Raw genomic sequence first — 22,311 nt, forward strand, 5'->3', positions numbered from 1 at the left:
CCGTGGTTAAGAGAACAGCCTGACTGCTCTTCCAGAGGACCTGGGACCAAGCACCCACATGGCAGCTCACAACTGTCTATAACTCCAGTTCCAGGGGATCCAGCACCCTCACACAGACATAAACATGCAGTCAAAATGCTAATGCATATGAAATTAAAAAAAAAAGATGAAGCTTGTATACCATCCAGAAAACTACTCCACAGTGGAAAGATTAATCATATAGTAAAGAATCAGATTTGTTTTCCATGTATTTTTGCATCTTTAAACTATTTTCATAATTTTTTAAACTTTAATAGTAATACTTTCTTTTTTTAAATGCAGGCATTAAGTTCAGAGTTAGCCCAAGCCAGAGATGAAACTAAGAAAACACAGAATGATGTTCTTCATGCTGAGAATGTCAAAGCAGGCCGTGATAAGTACAAGACTCTCCGACAGATTCGACAAGGCAATACAAAGCAGCGCATCGATGAGTTTGAAGCAATGTGAGAGCTGTTCTTGTGATACATGTCCTTCATAAGCTGAACCACCACCAGAGAAATCAGGCCTTTGCAGATGCGATGGAATGCATCCCACCTTGCCAAAGCACTCATACCAGTTGACTGTGCTCACTAGCAGGATTCTGAGGGGCGCTCTTCAGCATTAAGGCAGTGTGCTGTCATGTTTGGTCATTTTTCTTTTGGCCAGGGAATGGATAATGCTATTCTGTCACCTCTTTGTACATGTTTCATTTTTTTGTTTCTGTTTCATTTTTTTTTTCAGTTGAATATTGACACTAATAACATTGTCTGATAAATGTGTATGTGTGCTTTGAGCACTGTGTACATGTTAGGATAATAGTGGACATTTCAATGCATGTTTAGTTAATGAACTCATTTTTATTTGCCCTTTCCATGTTTGGCCTACATACATTTCCATGTTCACACTCATGTTTTTTCAGTATGGCCTTCTCATGCCCTGTCATGGCAGAGCCATAATTCTAATGTCATACAGATCACTTACTGGAGGTATTTAAAATGAGGTGTTGGGGTAAACAGACCCAGGTAGATGAGACAGTGGCCCTTGTGTAGGAGACTGCATCACGAGGCGATGAGAACGTTGAACAGCACGGTATACAGAGGTGGTTAATTATTGTAGAAATCCCTTCATCACGTTATTGGGCGTTGGCTTTCCATTTACTCAAATACAGTTGTCATGCCTGCTCGAGTGATTGGTGGATCATGTCCTGTAATCCTTGGGTGGCTTTACTTGCCTGCCACCTCAGAGATGGACCCAGCAGGAAGCACTCCTAGGAGAATTATTGATGAAACAACTGCCTGCGAGTAAGTGGTCTCTGAAAAAAATTCAAGGTTTGTTCTTAGGTTGATTTAGAAACACATGTCTAATAGAAGATACTGTTGATAACTGATTTTAATTGTTGAAAACAAACAAACCTGGGCCTTTCTGCAAGGGCAGCAGATGATAGCATCAGTTCCAAGAAAGTAATACTACCTCACTCTATACCTGTGGTGACTGTTCACACACAGTGTGTGTGTACACTGCGTGTCTGTCCTCCGTAGACAGTCTCAATCATGTCCTTCATTGAATATACTTTGAGATTCCAGTGCTAATGTTTTAACTGCCTTTTTGTTGACTCGTGGGGCTCTGATGTATGTTCAGATTGTATGTTCTCACTGGTATGCTGTTTCCTGAGGGGTGTTCTGTGTCTGAAGAAGTGGAGTGGCCCTTTATGAGAAAGACCTCGCCTTTGCAGCATGGGAAGGATTCTCATCCTTTATTCTTGGTAGGATAGGTACATCATTTTAGTGTATTTGGTTTCTAAATCACTGCTTACTTTATTTGCAGTCTCTAAAAACAAATCTATTTCAATTATGTCTTATTGAAGTCTTTCCAGCTAGAAAGATGCTCTTACATTCTTAGATCATGAAGCACCTGAGTTTGAAGATACAGAAAGCCTTGTTTTCTCTGTGTGGTTCAGCTACGTTCCATTTGGTATTATGCACTCAAACTTACATTTATCTATTACAATTGCCATTTTATTAAGCAGTTTTCATGCACAGTAGATTCAACTTGTGTCTGATTTTGCTGACTTTAAAAGGAATAATTTGGGCAGATATTATGAAAAGGAAAGGCCTTGCTTAATATATTTTTTGGACTCTGTAGGACAAAAGACAACTGGTTAACCTTGCAGTGACTGTTGTGCAGTGGTTGTGCACATGCTCAAATTCATTTTTGAGGGAATGTTCCTGCTTTCCATACATGAGAGGGAGAGGTGGTCGGTCTTACTGCTCTACTTTGAAACGTGAGCATTCACTTTCCCAAAGCGCTAGAGCAATAGTCCTTATTGCTAGAAGAATTGACTGCCTATGGATTTTCCCCTGTCTGCATTGTGTACGTTATCATTGCTACACCAGTTGTTACAGTGTTGAGAGGCTACCAGTTATATTTGCTGTTAATAGTCTATTTGTAGATTAGTATTAAAATGGGTTTAATCCATTTTTAAAGCTGTATGGATTTTTCTAAAGGAACAGCCATTTGCAATATGGGTTTTCATAGAGATTAAACCAATTATAACGTTTATCATTAGCAGTTGAGAGCACATGTTCATATAGCAATGTAAAAACACACTAATGAGTATTTGGTAATTTCCCATTAGCATAATTTCATGTTGTACAAGTAAATTACAATTACATCTCTAATTTTGGATAATATTCATTGGTTAACAATAAAGTGACAAAAGCTCATGCCTTTGAGGTCCACTGTTGTTATTTAACATGGTTTTCTCATATATTTCTTGAAATTATAATTTGAGCCATGAACTATCTGATCTTAGGAAAAAAGTTTGAATTCTCCTAGACTTCTCTTTTATCCCCCTTTTACATTGTAGAGGTCACGGTGACTTTTAGACTCATGCCATCTGTAGGTGATTTGGGATTTCCAGGCATTGCTTTGTTTACACTATTTTCTCTTTCCTGAGGAAGATAGAGCTTCACTCTTGATGATTCCTCTCACTGTTAAAATTGTGGTATTCTTTGCATTCTATGCTAAGTACCATTAGTCTTCCTAAAATTGTATCACAGCAGTCCACCGTGAACGTGGATTGCCTTTTAGATAGTCTTTCGCTAATACTTAGTGAATATTCTTAAATAAAAGAGGAACAGCTCTCCTCTGAACCTTTTAAAAGCCAAGAATTGTTACTTTTTCTGTCTTTAAGAGTAGGTAGTCATTTCTCTGATCTTGAAAAGCAAAGACATTTTTATAGAATGTTCTACTTTTTATCTAGAGAGTTTTTTTAAGCTAGAATTACTGCTTTTAAACTTAACATTCTATTGGAGTTTTTCTTTATTATGTATAGAAAAATGGCTTGGCATTAGTGTTGTGGTTTGGAGTAATTCCCATTTTTTCTAATTTTCATCACCTTTTAGATTTGGAATGTTTTAAGAAACAAAAGGATAAACATTAAATCCACAAGTATATGTGCCCCAATAAAAATTCATCTTTTTTTGAAAGTTAAAACTTGAACTAAAATATAAGTGATTATTAAATTTGAGTTAATTTACTGATCAGGGAGGCAAATGTGGCCTGTCACATAGAGTGATGCTCTCCTTATACATCTTGGAAGTTGAGTGGACTCTGTATATTTCGGTTACATCATAAAAATGTCCAAAAGCTAGGTGTGGTGATGCACACCTGTGATCTCAGAATTCCAGAGGTAGAGGCAGGGAATCAAGAGTTCAAAGTCATCCTTGGGTACACCATGAGTTGAAAGCCAGCCTAGGCTAAATGCCACCCCTTCTACTCCCCATGCCAAACAATCAGACCATCACTTGTACTCCTGCTTCTACGCCATAAATAAGCTGAAACATGGGCATGTTTGCTTTTTCAACCTTGGCTTTTCAGATAGCTACTTCCAACTCCTGTTTTCCTTAGACTTATCTCTTAGTAATGAGGCCATCTTTCAGGAGTTTAAGAACTGCCATTTCCTGATGAAAAGGGCTGTGGCTCCTGTCTTGTCTGCTCTTTGACCCCTTCAGCTCTGCAAATCAAGTGTTCTGACTCAGGCTTGTACACACTCACTCCCTTAAGCATGACATTTTCCTTGTTACATACATCACCCAAGGGCTGAAGTGTTTCCTTCCTGCTTATATACACACGGCCTTAAGCATTGAAGTGTTAACTTTATCTCATATAGAACTTTAAGGTAAAGCCTATGACTAAGAAAGCCCCATTTAGGTCACCTTTGTGTCTGTCTGTGGTGCTCCTGAGCACTTGTGGTTCCACATTTTTTATTTAGTAACCTTCATTTAACCAAAAATGTTTATTAATTGCCTGCTATATTTGGGGACTTGAAGCAAGATAAGAATGACCATCGCCCTTCAAATACAAGACTTGAAATATTAATTTACCTTAATTCTTATATCAATTTGCATTTCTCAGTTACAGTATCAGTTTACTTTGAAAATGTCAGTGCCATATTGTTGCTTTGTGCTATTTTGTATGCCTCGATTTCCTCCACACTTACAGCTAACCTGGCTACTCCCATCTTTGAAGTTTATTCCCCTGTCCTAATTGTTCATTTTTACTTAATTTGAAATTTGGGGTTTTATGCTTGTCATGTCATTAGTTCCTAGAAACCTAGTGGAACTGGCTTTTGCTTTGCGTCTTATGCCTAGTAGCAAGCATGCTGTTAGGATTTGGGGACGTTCAGGTGACTTGGAAGCTTTTCTGATTAGATGTGGATTGTAACATTCTTCTCTCACTGTTACAATATGTATAACCTTTTCACTTTCTCAGTTTGTGTATTCTCTTAGACGTAGAAACATGCATTTCTTAGGATCCTAAGAGTATCTTCCTCCTCCCATTCCTTTTATTCATACTAAAAACCTATGAAACTCAAGTTAGCATTTGAGTCATCATTCCATTTATATAGTTCTTTCAGTTCTGAATGCATTAGCTAAAAGATGAGAGTTGTACAATGATGAGAACGAGACATAAGGAAGGTCAGTAGCAGGAAAGTGAGCAGCCAGGATAATGAGTAATGGGTGTGGTGTTATCCACAACAGTGTAGTTCCCAGGGAAGCTTGTTCTTTGATACATTACAGTGTCTTCTCTGATACATTACAGTGTCCATTTCATGAGTCAAGCTTTAAAAGTTGGTTAATAAAGATACCCTAGAGATGAAGCTCCTGATTTTAAGTCTGTAACTATAAGAAGATTCACTTTATACTCAGTCAAGTAGCATAGTCAGAGGTATGTGCATTAGGTGGGAGTTTGGAGTTAGAGATTTTGGTTGAATATTTATGGGTTTGTTTTGTGATAAACTTTTGCAAGATGAGCTTGTTATTTTAATCACTTCAAGGGTGCAGCATGGTAGTGCCACATTGTCATTGTTGTGCACCCATCACCAGCATCCATCTCCAGAGCATCTTCATCTACACTGAAGCAGTACTCGTTGAAGGACGACTCTCTTGCTGGTCCCTGGTGGAAGCTGTCCCTTGAAGGACAGCTCTCTTCCTGGTCCCTGGTGGAAGCTGTCCCCGTTGAAAGACAGTTCTCTAGTTCCATCCATTTGCCTGCAAATTTCATGCTGTCATTGTTTTTCACTGCTGAGTAGTACTCCATTGTGTATATGTACCACATTTTCTTTATCCATTCTTCAGTTGACGGGCATCTAGGTTGTTTCCAGGTTCTGGCTATTATGAATAATGCTGCTATGAACATAGTTGAGCTTGTGTCCTTGTGGTATGATTGAGCATTCCTTGGGTATATGCCCAAGAGTGGTATGGCTAGGTCTATGGATGGAACTAGAAAATATCATCCTGGGTGAGGTAACCCAAACCCAGAAGGACAAACATGGTATGTACTCACTCATAAGTGGATTCTAGATATAAAGCAAAGGACAGACTGCAGCCCACAGAACCAGGGAGGCTATATAGCAGGGAGCACCCTAGGATGACTGTGGCTTATAATACGTTTTGGTTTTACTCAATTACTGGCAAGCCTCAATGAAACATTTCACTATTAAGATAAGAATTTATACTGTATTAAGCTGATAATAGATAAATGAATAAATTAATTTTAAAAAAAAGACAGTTCTGTACCTGGTCCCTGGTGGAAGCTGTACCTGTTGAAGGATAGCTCTCTTCCTGGTCCATGGTGGAAACTGTACCTGTTGAAGGACAGCTCTCTTCCTGGTCCCTGGTGGAAACTACCCATTGAAGGACAGCTCTCTTCCTGGTCCATGGTGGAAGCTGTCCATTGAAGGATAGCTCTTTTCCTGGTCCATGGTGGAAACTGTACCTGTTGAAGGACAGCTCTCTTCCTGGTCCATGGTGGAAGCTGTCCGTTGAAGGACAGCTCTCTTCCTGGTCCCTGGTGGAAGCTGTACCTGTTGAAGGACAGCTGTCTTCCTGGTCCATGGTGGCTACTTTTGGTACTTTCTGTCTCTGAACTCTGGGGTTTCTAGGCACCTCATCAGAGTAAACCATACGGTATCTGTCCATTTCTGTCTGGCATACTTCACTTAGTATATTTCACTTAATATTCACATTTTAATGTTTTTTGTTAAGGTTGAATAAATGCTCCACTGTTCATCACATTTTATCCATGTATTGGTCAGTTGGCATTTGGGTTGTGTCCACATTTTTTACCATTGTATCATTCTACCATTTCCACAGTTTTACTAATGGTGCTGTAACTTTGGTATGAAAATATGTCAGACTCCCTAAATGGATTTGCTGGATCAGGTAATCCTATGGTTAATTTTTTGAAAAACTGTCATATTATTTTCCATGGCAGCTGTACCATTGTGTTCGTACTGGAGTGCACCTGGGTTCCAGATTACTCCATCTCCTTGCTGACAATTGTTGTCTTCTGGATACTTCCTTTTACTTTCCTGACAGTGTAGTAGTTAGTAACTCATTGTGGTTCTGATTTACGTTTTCTTGAATTTTGTAAATGAGAAAACACTGAGCATCTATCTCTGCATGTACTTACGGCCATTTGTGTATCTCCTTTGGGGCATATTCATTTGCATTTGTCCATTTTAATTTATTTTTGGTTGAATTAGGTTTTTTAAAAGAGTTCTTTATATTCAATATTCAAGTTATCTATTATCTAGGATTTAGTTTTTGGTTTTTCTGAGACAGAGTCTCTGCATAGCCCTGGCTATCCTGGAACTCACTATATAGACCAGGCTAGCCTTAGACTCCCAAAGGTCTGCCTACTTCTGCCCTTCAAGTGCTAGGATTAATGGTGTGTACAACTACATTCGGTGAGAGTTAGAATTTTAATCCCATAACAAATATGAGTAGCAAATATTTTCTTCCATCCTATGAATTTCTTTCTCACTTTTGTTAATGTCCTTTGATGCATAAAAGACTTTGATGAAGTTTGGTGTATTTTTTGTTGCCATTACCTAGGGCTTTTGATTTTTCTTTTAAAAAAAATAAAAACAACCCATGCTTTGGTTAATTTTAAGATCTTGACGTGTTACCCAGGCTGGCTTCCGCGCCCTGTGCATTAACTAGCCTGCCTTAATCTCTGAAGTAGTTGGTACTGTACAATGTGCTGCTGCCACAGGTTGTTGGTTTTTGGTTTTTTTTTGTTTTGTTTTAAGGAACAAAGTTTTAGGATTTGTATTTATTTAAGACAGGCTCTCCCTCCCTTGAACTTGTATCAGTTCAGTTTCAGGGCTGTTATCCCAAACGCTGGGATTACAGGCCACTGTGCCTGACTTAGGGAAAGTAGGCTTTGCTGAAGACATTGTTAAAAAGAAGACAAGATGGAAGAGTGCCATTTTCAGCGGCGAGTATGTAGGCAGGAAAAGTGAGTGGAAAATGTGAGTCACCCTGCACTGACTATAGGATGCTGCCAGGAGTTTGGGCAAGCTGGGAAACGGTGCCAGGGTACATCGGTTTGATTCAAGGACAACTGGTGGCTTTGATAATTCATGTGCAATGTAATACATAACTAAAAACTGCAGAAAGCCTAGAGTTGCGTTCTGTAGCTAGCCCGCAGGAAGGCTGTGGCCCGTGGAGGAGAGGCATACCTGGATGTAGTCTGTTCCCAGCTTTGCTGAATGTGGCCGTGCTCTTTTTCTTCTGCTTGTTTTCCAAATGACCTGTTTGGGGACTCTTAGGACCGTTCCTGCTCTGTGACCTTTTGTGGTAAGGTTTCTGGTGAACTAGAATTGAAGATTCTGGGTTCTCATTTCAAGCCTAACACTGTGCTGTATTGTAATTCTGATTTCCTAGTTCATAGTTTTGAATCAGATTGCCTGTGTCCGAGTATTTTTCTAGAATCAGATATGTATAACTTCTACTTCAGGACTACTGGCTAACGCTGGCTAATATTCATGTACTTTCCAACTCTTGCTTGTAGTTGAAAAGCTGTTACCTCAATATGGTGCGTAGGACAGTAATTGTTTGCTCTCAGATAACCCTAATGATGTCATGACTGGAAGATGTCCATCAAACAGGTTTCTAGGGACTAGAAAGCCAACTTCTTCGGGTCATTGTGAAGGGACATCATCATCAAGACATGACCCAGTGGTGACTATCTCAGAGCACACAGCTACAGTTACTCACTGGCTGCAGCATCTTTGGGCAATTCATTGTGGAAATTTTTATAAGCACAAGAGATAAAAGAAACTTATATGCATTCCATTCATATGGAAGCATGCAAGACTGAAATTCAGAAGGCAGCACGTGACACAGGAAAGTCATGAGGGGAAATAGGTTGGATGTGCAGTTTGGGCCCTGATGGAATCCCGGGGAGGAGTGGGGGAATGCAAGAAGAGAAAGTGGGCTTGGGCCAGAACCTTGGAGAGAGCACCACAGTGCGGCCAAGCTGGGGAGCACAGGGGAGGGAAGAGCACAAGCATGGAGGGCTGACTCCCCTGAGCTCCAGTGCCATAAGAAAGGGGGGACTGCCAGGACACTTGTGATCACACTGGTATGGGAGACAGTGGTTGGAAAAGAGCATTAGATTAGATGAAGTGTACCGTGTCTTCTGGAAGGTGTCCTCACAGACCTCCATGTCAGTTGTTCTCAACCTGTGGGTTGCAGCCCTTTGGGGGTTGAACAATCCTTTCACAGGGGTCGCATATCAGATATTTACATTACGGTTTATAACTGGGAAGATTACAGTTATAAAGTAGCAACAAAATTTATAGTTGGGGTCACCACAACATGAGAAAGCGTATTAAAGGGTTCAGCACTAGGAAGGTTGAGAACCACTGCTTTATGTGATCCTTAAGTCTCAAAGAACAGAGGAGTGCTCTTTCTAGCGGAGTCCTCTACCATCCCCAAGGCTCGCTCCAGCATGAACTCCATCTGGCACTCTTGCCAAAATCCACAGGCTTCTCTCCAGTAAAGTGGCAATTACCCTTTGGGGCAAATACGTTCGATGCAGCACTTAAATGATTCGGTTCCCTCACCTGACCTGGTGTGGTAACACTTACTAATGATAAGGCCTGACGGTTCCTAGATGAGTTAGAACAGCGTGGTCAGGAGGAAGCAGAAGAGGCCAGGCGAGCATCAGGCCCATGTAGTCAGTCTCTTGCTGCAGTCAGCTAGACTATGGATGCTCCCTCTGCCCTGAGGCCAAGCAATACTGGTGGATGTGGAGAGCTGGTCTCCATGGCAGTTTGCACACAGGCATCCGAGTATGTGACACTCCTCAGTAGTCCCCATTGTTGGAACCAAGGGCATCTGCTGTGTGAGCAGGGATTGAATTTGGGGACATAAGTCCGCCTCTGGCACTGGGTAAAGGGCGGTGCCAAGTAGTGGTGGGCTATCTTAGGTTATGGTTAGTAAAGTTAGAGCTGTGACCTGTTTGCAGAAGGCCTCAAGACAGAGCTATTGAACTGCTAAAGAAAGGTCTTTGGTGGGGAGAGAATGTCATTGTATTTATTCAAATATTTTAGTGCCAAGAACCTTCCAGACACTGTATACTAGCCATTCAAGACATCATAGTGACATAAGCCCTTGCCCTAATAAACTGACTTCCTGTAGGAAAAGCAAAAGACATCAGTAAGCAACATTAAATTGCTACACATTTCAGTACTAGATTGTGTGAAACAGCCAATGTTCAACCATCCTTGACCAATAAAAGCAATTTTATTTCCACTTAACCTATGAAAGGGCTGAGTTGGATAAAACTTTGGGGGTGATAATCAGGGTTCAGAAGGTCATGAGCATCCCCATGAAGAGGTGGTGTATAAATTGCCACTTGAAGAAAGAGAACTCCCTTTCCTTCACTTGGATCAGGAGGGTGGTTGCACAGGGGCTAGCCAGAACTGTCTGTCCAGGGCTCTCATGTGCTGTCTCTGGGGCACACATGGTTCCTCAGACACAGGAGCCCCAGGATAGCTGTACCTTTTAATCTAACAAGGTAAGTCAGAAAGGCTTCCAGAAACCGCAGTAGAGAGGCTAGGATCAGAGGGAAGGAGGGCCTTGAGAAGTGAGGTCACACATAACTCAAGGCAGGCTAATTATCCCAGGCAGTCTCAGTATGTCTGGAGGAGAAGTATTGCTAAATTCTCAGAACTGCATGTGATTATTTCAACAAAGTAGTTAGTAGATGGAAGGTAAAATGTAAATTTGTGTGAAATCTGCCCCTTATTTCACAAATTTTTGAAAAAGCTTATCAAGCCCAGCAAGATATACTCGCCCATGGGACCGCAGTAAACCGCAGTCTTGTCTGAAAGTGTTTCAGGAAGAGAACATCACAGCGAAGACCTTTAGGCAAGAACCGGCTGGACTGCTTCAGGAGAAGAAGGGGAGGGTTAGGACAGATGGCTGAACAAAGTCAGAGGGAATAGTGGGGTGGTATACGAAGTTGAAAAGGGGCCAGACCACATCTTTCCTAGTTCATGGGGTTTAGGCTACATGTCCACTGAGCAGTTTGACCTTGGAGACCACATTATTCCCAGAGCTAGGCCCACATTGTTTCAGTAGAAGTTTGAGGGACAGAAAGTGAAGATACACTGGCTCAGAGATACAAGTGTTGTTGGTCCAGTACTTAATGAGCCTTGCACAGGGATGCTCCTGCCTGGAGGAAGGGGCACCTCTGCCTAATCCACAGAAATATGTCAGGAATGCTGCAGGCGGCTTGAAGTTGGTGAGCTATTCTATTTAGTAATGCAGTAGTTTGTCCAAAGACAACCATCATGGCAGTCTGTATTTGGACTTTGGTTTGCATTGAAGTGGGAACTGTGTATATCCACATCTCCTATGTCTATATACCTGTCACGGCCATTCTATATTAAAGTGACAAGACGTGCTTGAATGCTCTTGTAGGCCTGTCTTGTCTGCATTCCTCCAAGTGAGTATATCCATTAATGTAGAAGCCAAGTTGAATAAATTCTCAGTTTAAACGTAACAGGGTGGTGACTGAAAATTAACACCTATCAATGAAAAACTGGGCTTCGACTCAGCTGCTTCATCTTCAAGATGAGGCGAATGTGGCTTCGATGCAGACAGGTAGGTGATGGGCCTTTGCAGGGAAGAGAATGCATCTTTTGATTGTCTCTTAAAGCTGCCCAAATCAAAAGAAGCATATACCCCCAAGAGGTGGCTTTAGTCGAGGTGAAGAGCTATAGGCGATTAATGGCTATTGAGAGTGGAGAATCAGTCTGTTCCAAGGATGAGCCAGGGAGAGGTTGGTTATCCCCCCCAAATGGTCAGGCCTAAACACATACATGTAAGCAACACTAAATGTGCTCAGCAGATTGTGTATGCATGTATATGTACATATGCAACAGTAATTAAAGAAGAGGCCATGAATTTGAGAGGAAGAGATCTGGACACAGGAGAAGCCTGCAGGAAAAGGAGGGATGGAAATGATGTGAATACACTACTTCTGTATGAAATTCTTTTTCAAGTTAAAAAAAAATACCTATAGAAAAAAATAAAATTGGAGACGTGAAGAGAAACAGGCTTGTGCTGAGTTGAGTCAATGTTACTCAAAGGTGTTGAGTGTTTCAGGACTCGGCAGGAATTGGGGCATAGGCACTGAATTCAGGCTGGAGAAAATCCTGAGGTTGGAACTAGAGGGAAGAGATCAAGGGAGGGAGGAAGCCCAGTGGGCAGTGAGAAGTGAGGTCAACTGTGGCTTGAAGCAGGACTATAGTTGCCTGTAGCTAAGGGGCGAAGGTCTGTGTGTAAGAGGAAACCACTAAATTAGCTCTCAGAACTCAGTGTGATTATTTCAGTAGTTTGGGCCTTATTAGGATATTTGAAAAGGAAAAAAATAGTGTGATATTTTACAGATGTCCTGTGTCTACAGATGAACACAGATCTAATTTACCTTTATGTTTCTATTAAACAATAGCATTTTTACTTGTGGAATTGAAATGAAAACTGCATTACTAAGAGAAAATCACTAGAGATGTGTTTAGATTGGTAGATACTAGTTATCCAGTTAGAGCAAGGATTGGGAAATATCTCTTGTTTGAGACAGGGCTCACTGTGTTACCTAGGTGGGTAACTCATGGCGCTCTTACCCTGCTTTCCTGAGTGCTGGGATTACAGGTGTGAGCCCCCATACCCGGCTTGACAAATTATTTATGTGAAGATGTGGGTTTTGCCTTCACGAACCAAGTGTCACATGCATGACTATAGCTAGCATGGGTGGTGTATAAAGGAGCAAGCCTGAATTCCAATATGGCTTCATTTATGTTTACTTCCACATTTCATGTACTTTTCATTGCTAGGGAGGCTTTAGATTTGGGAGGAACAGAGGGAAAAGAGAAAAAAAAAAAAAAACTTAAATCACTGTTAGACCCAGAACTGGTGGGACCATAGATTAGATTTACTTAGTCCACAAACTGGTTTGTCAGATTTAAGAATCCATAGCCAGGAAGATTGCACAAATCTCCGATGTATCCCATACTTGGGAGGTGGAGCTTGGAGCTTGGAGGTTGGAAGAGTGCCTTTTGTTTGAGGCTAGTCTGCTTTCCGTAATAAACCCCGGACTAGCCAAGGCCGCACAGTGAGACCCTGCATCTGCAGAGGACCGAACCACAAATGGCCAGGGGTGTGGAGTTCTCAGCTGTCAGGAATTCTGCTGCGGTCACAGGGGAGGTTTGCGTTGTTGTAGTAAAGGGCATGTCCTGCCCTTTGAAAACCTTTTAGCATTGACTTAAACCAACATGCCTTCAGAGTCACCTGAAGGACATTGACCTTTGCTGACTGATGGACCTCATCTTCCTGCCTGGATTCTGTTTACAGCGTGATCCATTCTATTACTCAGGCTTTCCACTGAGGTTTTTATTTGGCTTATTGAATTTTTTATTACCAGCATCAATTCAGTTAGGTTTTCTTCAGTAATTTTCTTTATGTCTCCTATTTTCATATCTTGGATTGACATCCTTATTTCTCTCTCTCTCTCTCTCTCTCTCTCTCTCTCTCTCGGTGTATATTCGTGTCTTGAGTGAGTGTTGTTAGAGTCATTCTTTTTAATTCTTGGTGTGGTAGTTCTTCCAGGTCACTCTTGTTAGGTGTCATTATTATGGGATTAGGGACCTTATTGGGGAGGCCGGCTGTCTTGGATGTCCATATTTGTTCCTATACTGCACATCTGGAGTAGTTTGTTGGCTCTTTTCCCTCTTGCTTCTTTGAGGGGAGGTAGTTTACAGTGTCAGGAGAGGACTGAGACTTAGGAGGGTTGAAAGGCCCTCCCCCACCTCCCACCCTCTGCCCTTGAGGCTGGTGTAGGAAGTCCTGGAGTGACTTAGGCAGCCTCCTAGGAGGTGAAATATGGTCCCCTCCAGGGGCAAAATTCCTGGGAGCTGCAGGTGGGCTTGGTCGAGGAGGCCATGACTGGCACCTGGTGCATGGTTCCCAGGCAGTGTGGATGGGGTGGATGGGCCTGTGGAGGGGGTGCCATGTCCCTCCTTGCTGCAGGAGGCTGCGTGGGCCCTGCTCCTCCTCGTGCGGGAAGGCTTTTCATGCTCTCCCTTCTGGTTGCAATTACCGTTCCTTTCCCAGTGCACTGTGTTGTCCAGTAATCAACAGGCCTGTCACTGGTCAGTACCATCCTGTCTTAATTGAACAGGTCTTCATCCCTCGTGTAGTTTACCTGAAGTTTCTCCATGTTATTCCGATGAGAAGTTCCTCTGTAGGACCCCACGTTTTTGTATAAATCTCAGGATTTGTTTGTTTTATGATGAGAACGTTTTCAATGGGAAATATTTACAATATTAGAGACCCCTAATAACAGTGACATCATCTCAATTTATTGGCATGATCTTCCATCGTGTGGTTAGGTAAAGTTGTTTAAATTGTTACAGTAAGAACATATACTTGTTAGGTTTATTAATAGTCTTAGCTCACAATCTTTTAATGGTTGTCACTGAAAATATTCGGGGCTAGGGTGGAGAAATGAAACTAATTTTTGTCTGCTGGCCTTAAGAGCGTTGCTGAACCCCCACAGTTTCTAATAACTTGCTGATTCTTTGGGGCATTCTAAGTTTTCTGCAGTGATGACAGTTCTAATCCTTCCAGCATTTGGCGGCATCTCATTTCTCTTGGGATCAATGTTTCTAACATGATACCACTCTGTGCCCTAGGTTTGGGGACATGACCTTTACCGGATTAATGGAAATTCATTTTATAAGGCTTATTCATATTTTGCTAAGAGGTTCATTTACAAAATACAAAAGAGGGTTTCAAACTTACTCCATGTAATTCATGTACATAGTGAGATAACTGTTCAAGAATTTTTGGTTAATCTTCTGAACTAAATGGACAGATATATATATCGTTAAAGAAAATTTATGTGTTTGAAATAACGCGATATAACGTATGTCCTAGCTATGGCCGGTGCTCCACAAGTCCTGAGCCACCTGTGACTACCCTGCCTATCTGGTCAGTATGTACCACCCTCTTCCCTGCAGAGGATGCATTCTTCAAAGAAGCGTAATCTAACAGCGCCACCTGCTGGCAATCTTGGGAATCTCTTCTCTCGCGCCCTGGGCTTCCTTTATCAGCGCTTGTCTTGTGCTTTTTTCTCTTCACTCCCCGTCCTTCTCTGTCTAAACGTTAACACACACGTGAGGCCGCTCTTTTCCCTCCTTTGCTTTCCTTCCCTCTTGTCTCTTCATCAGTCTAAGCCTCCTTCAACAGTGATTAAAGATGGAAACCGCAGAACTGTCAACCAAAGCAAACAGCACAGCCAGACATACATTTGAAAGGGCATTCCGGACCAGAGTGCCCGCTCTGCCCAGTTAGCCATTAGCATCCTCCAAATGCTTGAAGTCCCCTCAAGATGTCCTCAAGTCTCAATTTTTTTTAATCATTTTCTAACGAATTCTGCCCAGTTTAACAAGCTCAAGAATTAATGAAAAATTGATAAACTGTTAGTAACTCTCATTATTTCTTTTTATTTTGGTAGATTTGACAAATTTGGAGTATTTTATATTTTACTGTAAGGGTTCAGTTTTTCATTATGGGTTCAACAACCTGGCTGCAGAACCACCATCCACTGCAGTTTATAGGGAGACAGCCCCCAACAGGTGCCTCTTGGTACTGCAGTTTATAGGGAGACAGCCCCCCCACAGGTGCCTCTTGGTACTGCAGTTTATAGGGAGACCACCACCTCCCCCCACCTGCACAGGTGCCTCTTGATACACAGCTCACTTAAGAGACAGTCTTCAGTTTCTAATTGCTTCGCTGACTGGTGCAGCAGATACTGTGAGCTCCACTTTGGAGCTGTCTGATGAGTAGGTGTGGCCAGTGCGAGTTGCTGCTTTGGTGGGTTAACCTTCACCTTGCTTTTGGTCTGTATCTAAGTATGGCAGTTGACTATAATAAGGAAGACACTGTGGCCCCAACTGATCTCTGTAGCCAAGGACAGTGCAGCTATGAGGATGTTGTGCTGTTTCCTTTCACATGCCCCAGCCTGCTAGGAGACAATACATTGAGAATTCTTGCTCATTCAGAGATAGCAACTCTCGACTTGAAGTGGGCACCACAAAACCTTTAGGGCCCACTAGGCTGGTTGTTACCCGAAGGACACAGGCAGTTCCTAGATCACAGGAGAGATTGTAAAATAATATAGAAAATCCAGGCTGAGCATGTAGCTTAGTTGTTAGGAGTGCTTGACTAGCTTGCAGGAAGCCCTGGGTTCCAACCCCAGTACCACATGGAACCAGATGGTGGTGTACACCTCTACTCCAAGCACTTAAGAGGCAGAGACAGGAAGATGAGGCGTTCAAGGTCATCCTTAGTTACCCAGTAGGCCAAGGACAGCCACTGATGAAGTTCTGGTGTGTTATTGGCTTTAGAGCCATGATTGTTGTGAAACTAATTAGTCTGGGGAGAGTGCCTCAGCTCTGAGTAAACCCTCTGGCATCTGCCTCAAAGGGATCCCGAGGTATTCTTCTCTCCATGTTCAACCAGTAGAGTTTCAAAGGTGAATTTTAAGGAGAGTTAGAAAGATCAGACTAGCAGTTGAGTTCCCCCGTTGGCCCTCTGACAGTCCAAGCTAAGAAAGATTTTCCTAGCTTCTAAACTGCTGAGCCTGCTGTCTGAGCCCCCCTTCCCCCCTGCTCCTCCTGTGCTCCTCTGCATTCATGTTTTCTAACCTCTTGGTATCTCTTTCAAAAGGTGGGGACCCAAACTGTATGCACTGTTCCAGATGCGCTCCTGCCAGAGCAGCATAAAGCATATGTAACAGGATGAAGCCTCCCTCCTCATGAGGTAAGTCCAGCTGGCAGCAGCTGCTGTGGTGAGCCCGTGCTTCCAGGACACCTGCTCAGATCCTGGCGGACCTCCTCTGCCTGTTCACCTGCTGGCCAGGGCCTTCCACTGTCCCGATGAAGGAGCTGAGCCGAGTGCACTGTGGCACCCCATCCTGCCCCGTCTTGACCTTCTTAAGGGGCCACGTTGTCCAGGCTCTTTACCAGTCAAGGATGCTGGCCTCCACTGCAACCACTTTGCTATCAGCTCAAGTTTGTGAAAATGAGATTTTTATCTGTGACCATGGTCAACTGATTGTAAGTGCTACTTTAGGTAGGCCATTCCCTTGCGCTTGTGAGAGACCCTCTGGATGAGTGAGAGGTGGCTGTTAGATTGTGCCCTCATGTGTGACACTTGCGATTTGCTGGGGTATCAGAGTCACACAGCTGTAAGTAACAGTGAAGGGTTGTACATGCCCGTGGAGTCAGAAGACCAGAGAACTGGTTCATCAGCCTTGTTAATAAAAGATTATGCACCTCCCTCAGTCTGGCTATTTTTAAAGATTCTTTTATCATGATGACAGATTGTTAGAAAATTACTTAATGTCTTTGGCAAAGACTATTGTGACCCCAGTTCTAGATGAAACCACAGCACTGAAGTTTATCTTAGAGACTGTGATGGGTCCAGGGTGAGGTCCCCCAAACTTTGCGAGAGAGCTTCCCAAGCTTTGACCTGCCTAGTTACAGTGATAGATGCAGAGATCCTGGAAGATGCGACACGGATCAATCCTAGCGATGTCTTCTAGACTTCTTTTCGTGTGTAAAACAGACAGTATATGCTCTTACAAGGTGAGGAAGCTTAAAATGACTTCCTTAGCCTTGAATTTTAGGTTCTCTGAAGTGAGGTGCAGGTCACACTAGACTCTTGGACACCTCTGAAACTGTCCCAGTTGGAAAGTGAATTGGAAGGCCACAGTGCACTCATCTGTGTCTTCACACTCATTTGGAAAGGGGTGTGGCCGACTGTAAATTCATAGAATTCAGCTATTATTCCTGGTATTTGAACAAAAATCTCTGCTGGAAACACATTCTAAACATTCACAGATTGCTGCAAACAATATTCTGCATGGCTTTTCATCTTGAAACCTTGTCTTCCAGAGCAGAAATCCGTTTATCCTTTTTTTGTTTGATTAGCAGGAACCCCAGATTAAAATCGGCAGTATGTTCTGTTCACCTCCCTCCTCGGTGCTTTTCACCTGTTAATACCTGTGCTCCTCGGAGAGCCTCCTCTGAGGGAGGCTGACTCCAAGCCATTGTTGTCAGAAGCAGAAAAAGAAAAAGTGTCTGTGTGACTCACCAGAGCAGCCAAGCTCAAATGACAGATTTTGAATTATCCCGAGATGAATTCATGAAGGGAACAAGGGAGCTGGCAGTCACTGCATCTTTGAGCCTGAAATGTCATCTAGCTGTCAGCCTTGGAAGGGCTGAGGCCTCTGCAATCGATTGTCACTGGAAAAGGACTTAGTTGTCCTTTAGGCCTTAGTTCTCTGGGGCTTCTCTCCAGAACTGTCATCCTGCCTACCTGTGAAATTCTGCTGGCAAGAACTTAGAAGTGACATCCAAAGCCACAGACAGGAACTAGCTGGCTGGTTTGCTAAGTGGTGGAGCCCCCTAAAGTCTCAGGACCAGATCATAGCCAAATGACTAATCAGCTGGCACAGTGTGTGGATCATGGGCTTCCTGGTCTCAAAATTCAGGCTTTGGTTTCTCTGCAAGGTTCTGGGCTAATTTTTGCTTAAAAGGCCAGGATCCGATTTGACCTCAGGCTTCTCTGTGTGGGGGCCTGAGGTGTGTGCCAGCCACATGGAGCTAGTGTCAGTAAGGGGAGCTCATGCCTCAGGCTGTTCTCTTCTCAGCCTCTCCTTCTCCATACCAGAAGTGTCTGTGACTGTGATCCGATGGGCAGTGTTTAGACTGCAGCTTTAGGTTCAGAACACGGTTCTGGGGTCAGAGTGTCCCCAAACCTGCTGTTGTGATTTCTTTTGAAGCCCCAAACAATTGCGGCTGTTCTGAGGTCAGAGAGCGGTCTGCACCTCCTGGCATTTCCTCCACAGCATTCCATCCTCTGCACAGCCCTGGAACATTCCCTGAGTGCTAAACACGAGTTTTCAGGGCCATGCCCTTTGCAACCCATCCTGGTAATCTGTATGTTGAATTTTTTTCTCTGTCTCCTGACTTTCCCATCATCTGGCTGTACAGGTCCCTGGTGTCTGACCCATGATGAACTTTAGACTAAGGATGTACTGAGACAGCCCTGTGTCTTGAATGCATACACCCCAAAACTCTGGTGTCTCCAGGACAACTGGATGGACTAGTGCTCATCAACCAGGGCACTTGCTGATTCCTGCACCCCTCACCCCCACCCTCATTTGCTCTTGGCTTTCTTCTACCTGTTATTCTTCCCTAGACCTCTTCACTGTCTTTCCTAGGAACAGACCTCAGGAGCTGGACCAGGACTTGGGATGTCTGCAGACCCTGCAGTCCTCAGCCAGCCAGCATCTGCTGAGCTCGACTTTTAGATGCCATTTTCTCAAACAGATGCTGGAAATCCCCCAGCACACACACCCCACCCCCGCTTTTTTTTCCCCCCTGCATGACTAGCTCATAAGATGGAATCTAAGGGGAGAATTATCAAGACTTTTTCACTTTTTAAAAAAATATCTGCAACTTATCTTTGGCTTTTATCTGAGAGCAAACTTGGTGGTGTGCATCTCCTCCAGTGTGTACTCCTGTGGAATCTGCAGACGCTGCTGTGACATCCCCTTCCTGTCTGGGCTGTTTGTACAATTGTATATAAATGTAGCAATAAATATATTCTAACATCATCTGGAGCCTGGATTCTCGCTTCGTTTTGCACCTGGGTGGCAGGCAGTGGCAGGCACACTTTCACCAGCAGGCCCTGCTGACCGCCTGCCGGACGGACCTGATCCAGCCGGGTTTCTCATCGTCTCGGGTTTCACCCAGTGAGCGTTACTAAGAAGCAAGGCAGCGTTTGGAGAAAGGATGGGGAGAGTTTGGTAGCAGAGCTGGGACATGACGCGGCATTAGTAATTCATGCAGTGGCACCGGTCCTGGCTGACGGAGGTTTGAATGTGCAAAGACTAAAGCATTGGGTGACAGTTTGCAATGTGACTCAGCCATCTGACATTAGGCCGACTGTTCAGATAGCTGAGTCACATTGCAGACTGTCACCCTCGGAATATGTTGTGCTACAACGATGTGGTGAATGTGCCAGGTACCTGCCAGGCACAAAGGTAGACTTTAAGAATTTTCATAAAAAACATACAAAATATGCCACGGTAGAATTTTTTTCATTGGTTGGTGGTTTTTCAGAGGTACCAAGGCAATACAGAGGGCACATAAACAGTCAGTCCTTTATCTGTCAAGCACAACATCGTTTATCTACTACCAAGGAATGTTTATTAACACTGTCCTCTCATGCACTTAAGGCCTTTTGTTATCAGCCTTTTTTATAACTTAAAAGATAATCATATGCTTTGCTGTGGTATCTTATCAAATTGCTTTGCTGATGTTTCTCAGTAGGCCTCTCCTTGGTCATAAAGAGAAATTGACACACAACCGTTCAGTCAAAAGAAAAAAAAAAAAAAAGACAAGGATATGATGGAGCCCCAGGTTGGAACATACTGTGGCCTGGGAGGGTTTGGAGCACTTGAAAGGCGGCTACTCTTTGTGTATTTTTAAAAAGGGAAGGGGGTGGGCTGGAAGCAACTAGGAATCACCAGGCTGTGAGTTCTGAACATCAGCAGTGAAACAGGACTGTGTATCACAGCTGTTCTTAATTCCTCCGCTTAGCAGACCCTCCAGAGACTCCAAAGAGAGCCTGCTCTCCACAGCCAATACTGCTTTTCTGAACAGATCCTTTCTGGCTGGGACCAGAGATTTGCACAGGCAGAAGCCTTTGGAAAAAGGATGGCTGAGATGGAATAAGGGACAATCCTGTGGAGAGGCCTAGGATTTCCTCAGGGGATGGTAACCACAGCCTGCAGTGTGTGCTCTGCTAGAAATTAGTGTGAATTAGTGGCCGGACCTGGGACCAGCTGTGCCAGCAAGGGGCCTCTTACCCCTCTGCTGTAAAATGGGGTGACTGCATGGAAGGGGAAAGAGTCCTGTACCTCCATTTCTACATTTACTTTCTGTTTGTAATGTGTCTTCTTGGAAAAGGGAAAGGAAAAAGTAGGGAAGTCACCTCCTTTTAATATTTACAGAAGGCGGCTGGTTGGCACAGATGGGCAACGGAGACAGGAGGATTAAGAGTGTTTATGTTCAGATGCTAAAGCAAGTCAGAGCTTATCGAGGCCAGCCCCTGTGCGGAGACGGAGCACATCACGCTCTCACTGTCCATGCCCCGGTGGCTGGTTTCTGACTCTTCTGCACATCATTGGACAAATGAGCTGGAAGCTGATGGCTCAGCACCCCAAAGCCTACAGTGTCGCCAGCAGAGGGGGAGAAGATGATGCTTCTAATTCCCACCAACCCCACATGCAACCAAAGGAGCACCTGGGTAGGGAGGCTTCCTTCTCCCCAGAGAACCCACATGGGAAGAGCACTTAGCACCCCCACCTAGGATGCGCTCTGCCTTTCTTCCTTTCTTCCTTCCTTTCTTCCTTCCTTCCTTCCTTCCTTCCTTCCTTCCTTCCTTCCTTCCTTCCTTCCTTCCTTCCTTTCTTTCTTTCTTTCTTTCTTTCTTTCTTTCTTTCTTTCTTTCTTTCTGTCTCTCTCTCTCTCTCTTTCCTTCCTTCCTTCCTTCCTCTCTTTTTTTTTTTTTTTTTTTTTTTTTTTTGGTTTTTCCAAGACAGGGTTTCTCTGTGTTGTTTTGGTGCCTGTCCTGAGTCTCGCTCTGTAGATCAGGCTGGCCTCAAACTCACAGAGATCTGCCTGCCTCTGCTTCCCGAGTGCTGAGATCGAAGGCATGCTCCACCACCGCCCAGCGAGCCGTGTATTTCTTTCCAGGAAGATGGAGGCTTTCACTGGACAGTTTGTGGAGGACCCTGCTTCTCAAGTTTTCTTTTGGAGGAGCTGGCTGGCTGCACAGAGTCCACAGTGACTCCCATCTCTTAGCCTCAATGATGACCACAGGGAGGGTGGGCCTGCTTTCTTGAGATTCAGTGGTAGACAGGAAGTCCAGTTGTCCAAGACTAGGTCTGCACATTCCAACAAGGAGCTTCGGTCAGGCTCGAGGTGATCATCCAGCCACCGCCTACTTGATCTTTTGCTCTGTCACTCAGCCCCGTGTTTCTCATCTAATATACATCAGACTCACCTGGAAGGGTGGCTAAGAAGTATGCTAGACCCCTTTCTCAGACTTTCTGATAGAGCAGGCCATAGGCCTAGCCCAGGCCTCTGAATTTATAGCACATTTCTAGGTGAGACCAAGGTTCCTTCAGTAGGGACCACACTTAAGACCCAGAAGCACTTGTCGGAGAGAAGGAGTTGTACTTGTTCTTCTCAGACACCACAAGAACTGAATGTTCTCAAGGCTGATCAGCTGGGTGACATTTGCTAAATGGGCCGGTGAACATTCCTTGGTCAGCATGAGTAACTTACAAATC

General features: G+C 43.6%; 1 protein-coding gene across 5 annotated transcripts in view; it reads left to right on the forward strand.

Annotated features, from left to right (window-relative positions):
* Positions 1-19,566, forward strand: part of Rdx (radixin) — a 67,392-nt gene extending 47,826 nt beyond the window's left edge. The window contains exons 14-16 of one of the 5 annotated variants that reach the window (XM_052760313.1): positions 322-482; positions 16,611-16,703; positions 17,876-19,566. In XM_052760313.1, coding sequence (XP_052616273.1) covers positions 322-482; positions 16,611-16,677 — 228 coding nt within the window. In that variant the 3' untranslated portion in view covers positions 16,678-16,703; positions 17,876-19,566. The remainder of the gene's footprint in view (positions 1-321; positions 483-16,610; positions 16,704-17,875) is intronic. The other 4 variants (XM_052760307.1, XM_052760314.1, XM_052760318.1 and 1 more) reach the window with 4 other exon arrangements.
* The last annotated feature ends 2,745 nt before the right edge of the window (positions 19,567-22,311 follow it).

Source organism: Peromyscus californicus, unplaced genomic scaffold (genome assembly GCF_007827085.1).
Source record: "Peromyscus californicus insignis strain IS unplaced genomic scaffold, ASM782708v3 Scaffold_11__1_contigs__length_118956290, whole genome shotgun sequence".
In the NCBI taxonomy this organism is placed as follows: domain Eukaryota; kingdom Metazoa; phylum Chordata; class Mammalia; order Rodentia; family Cricetidae; genus Peromyscus; species Peromyscus californicus.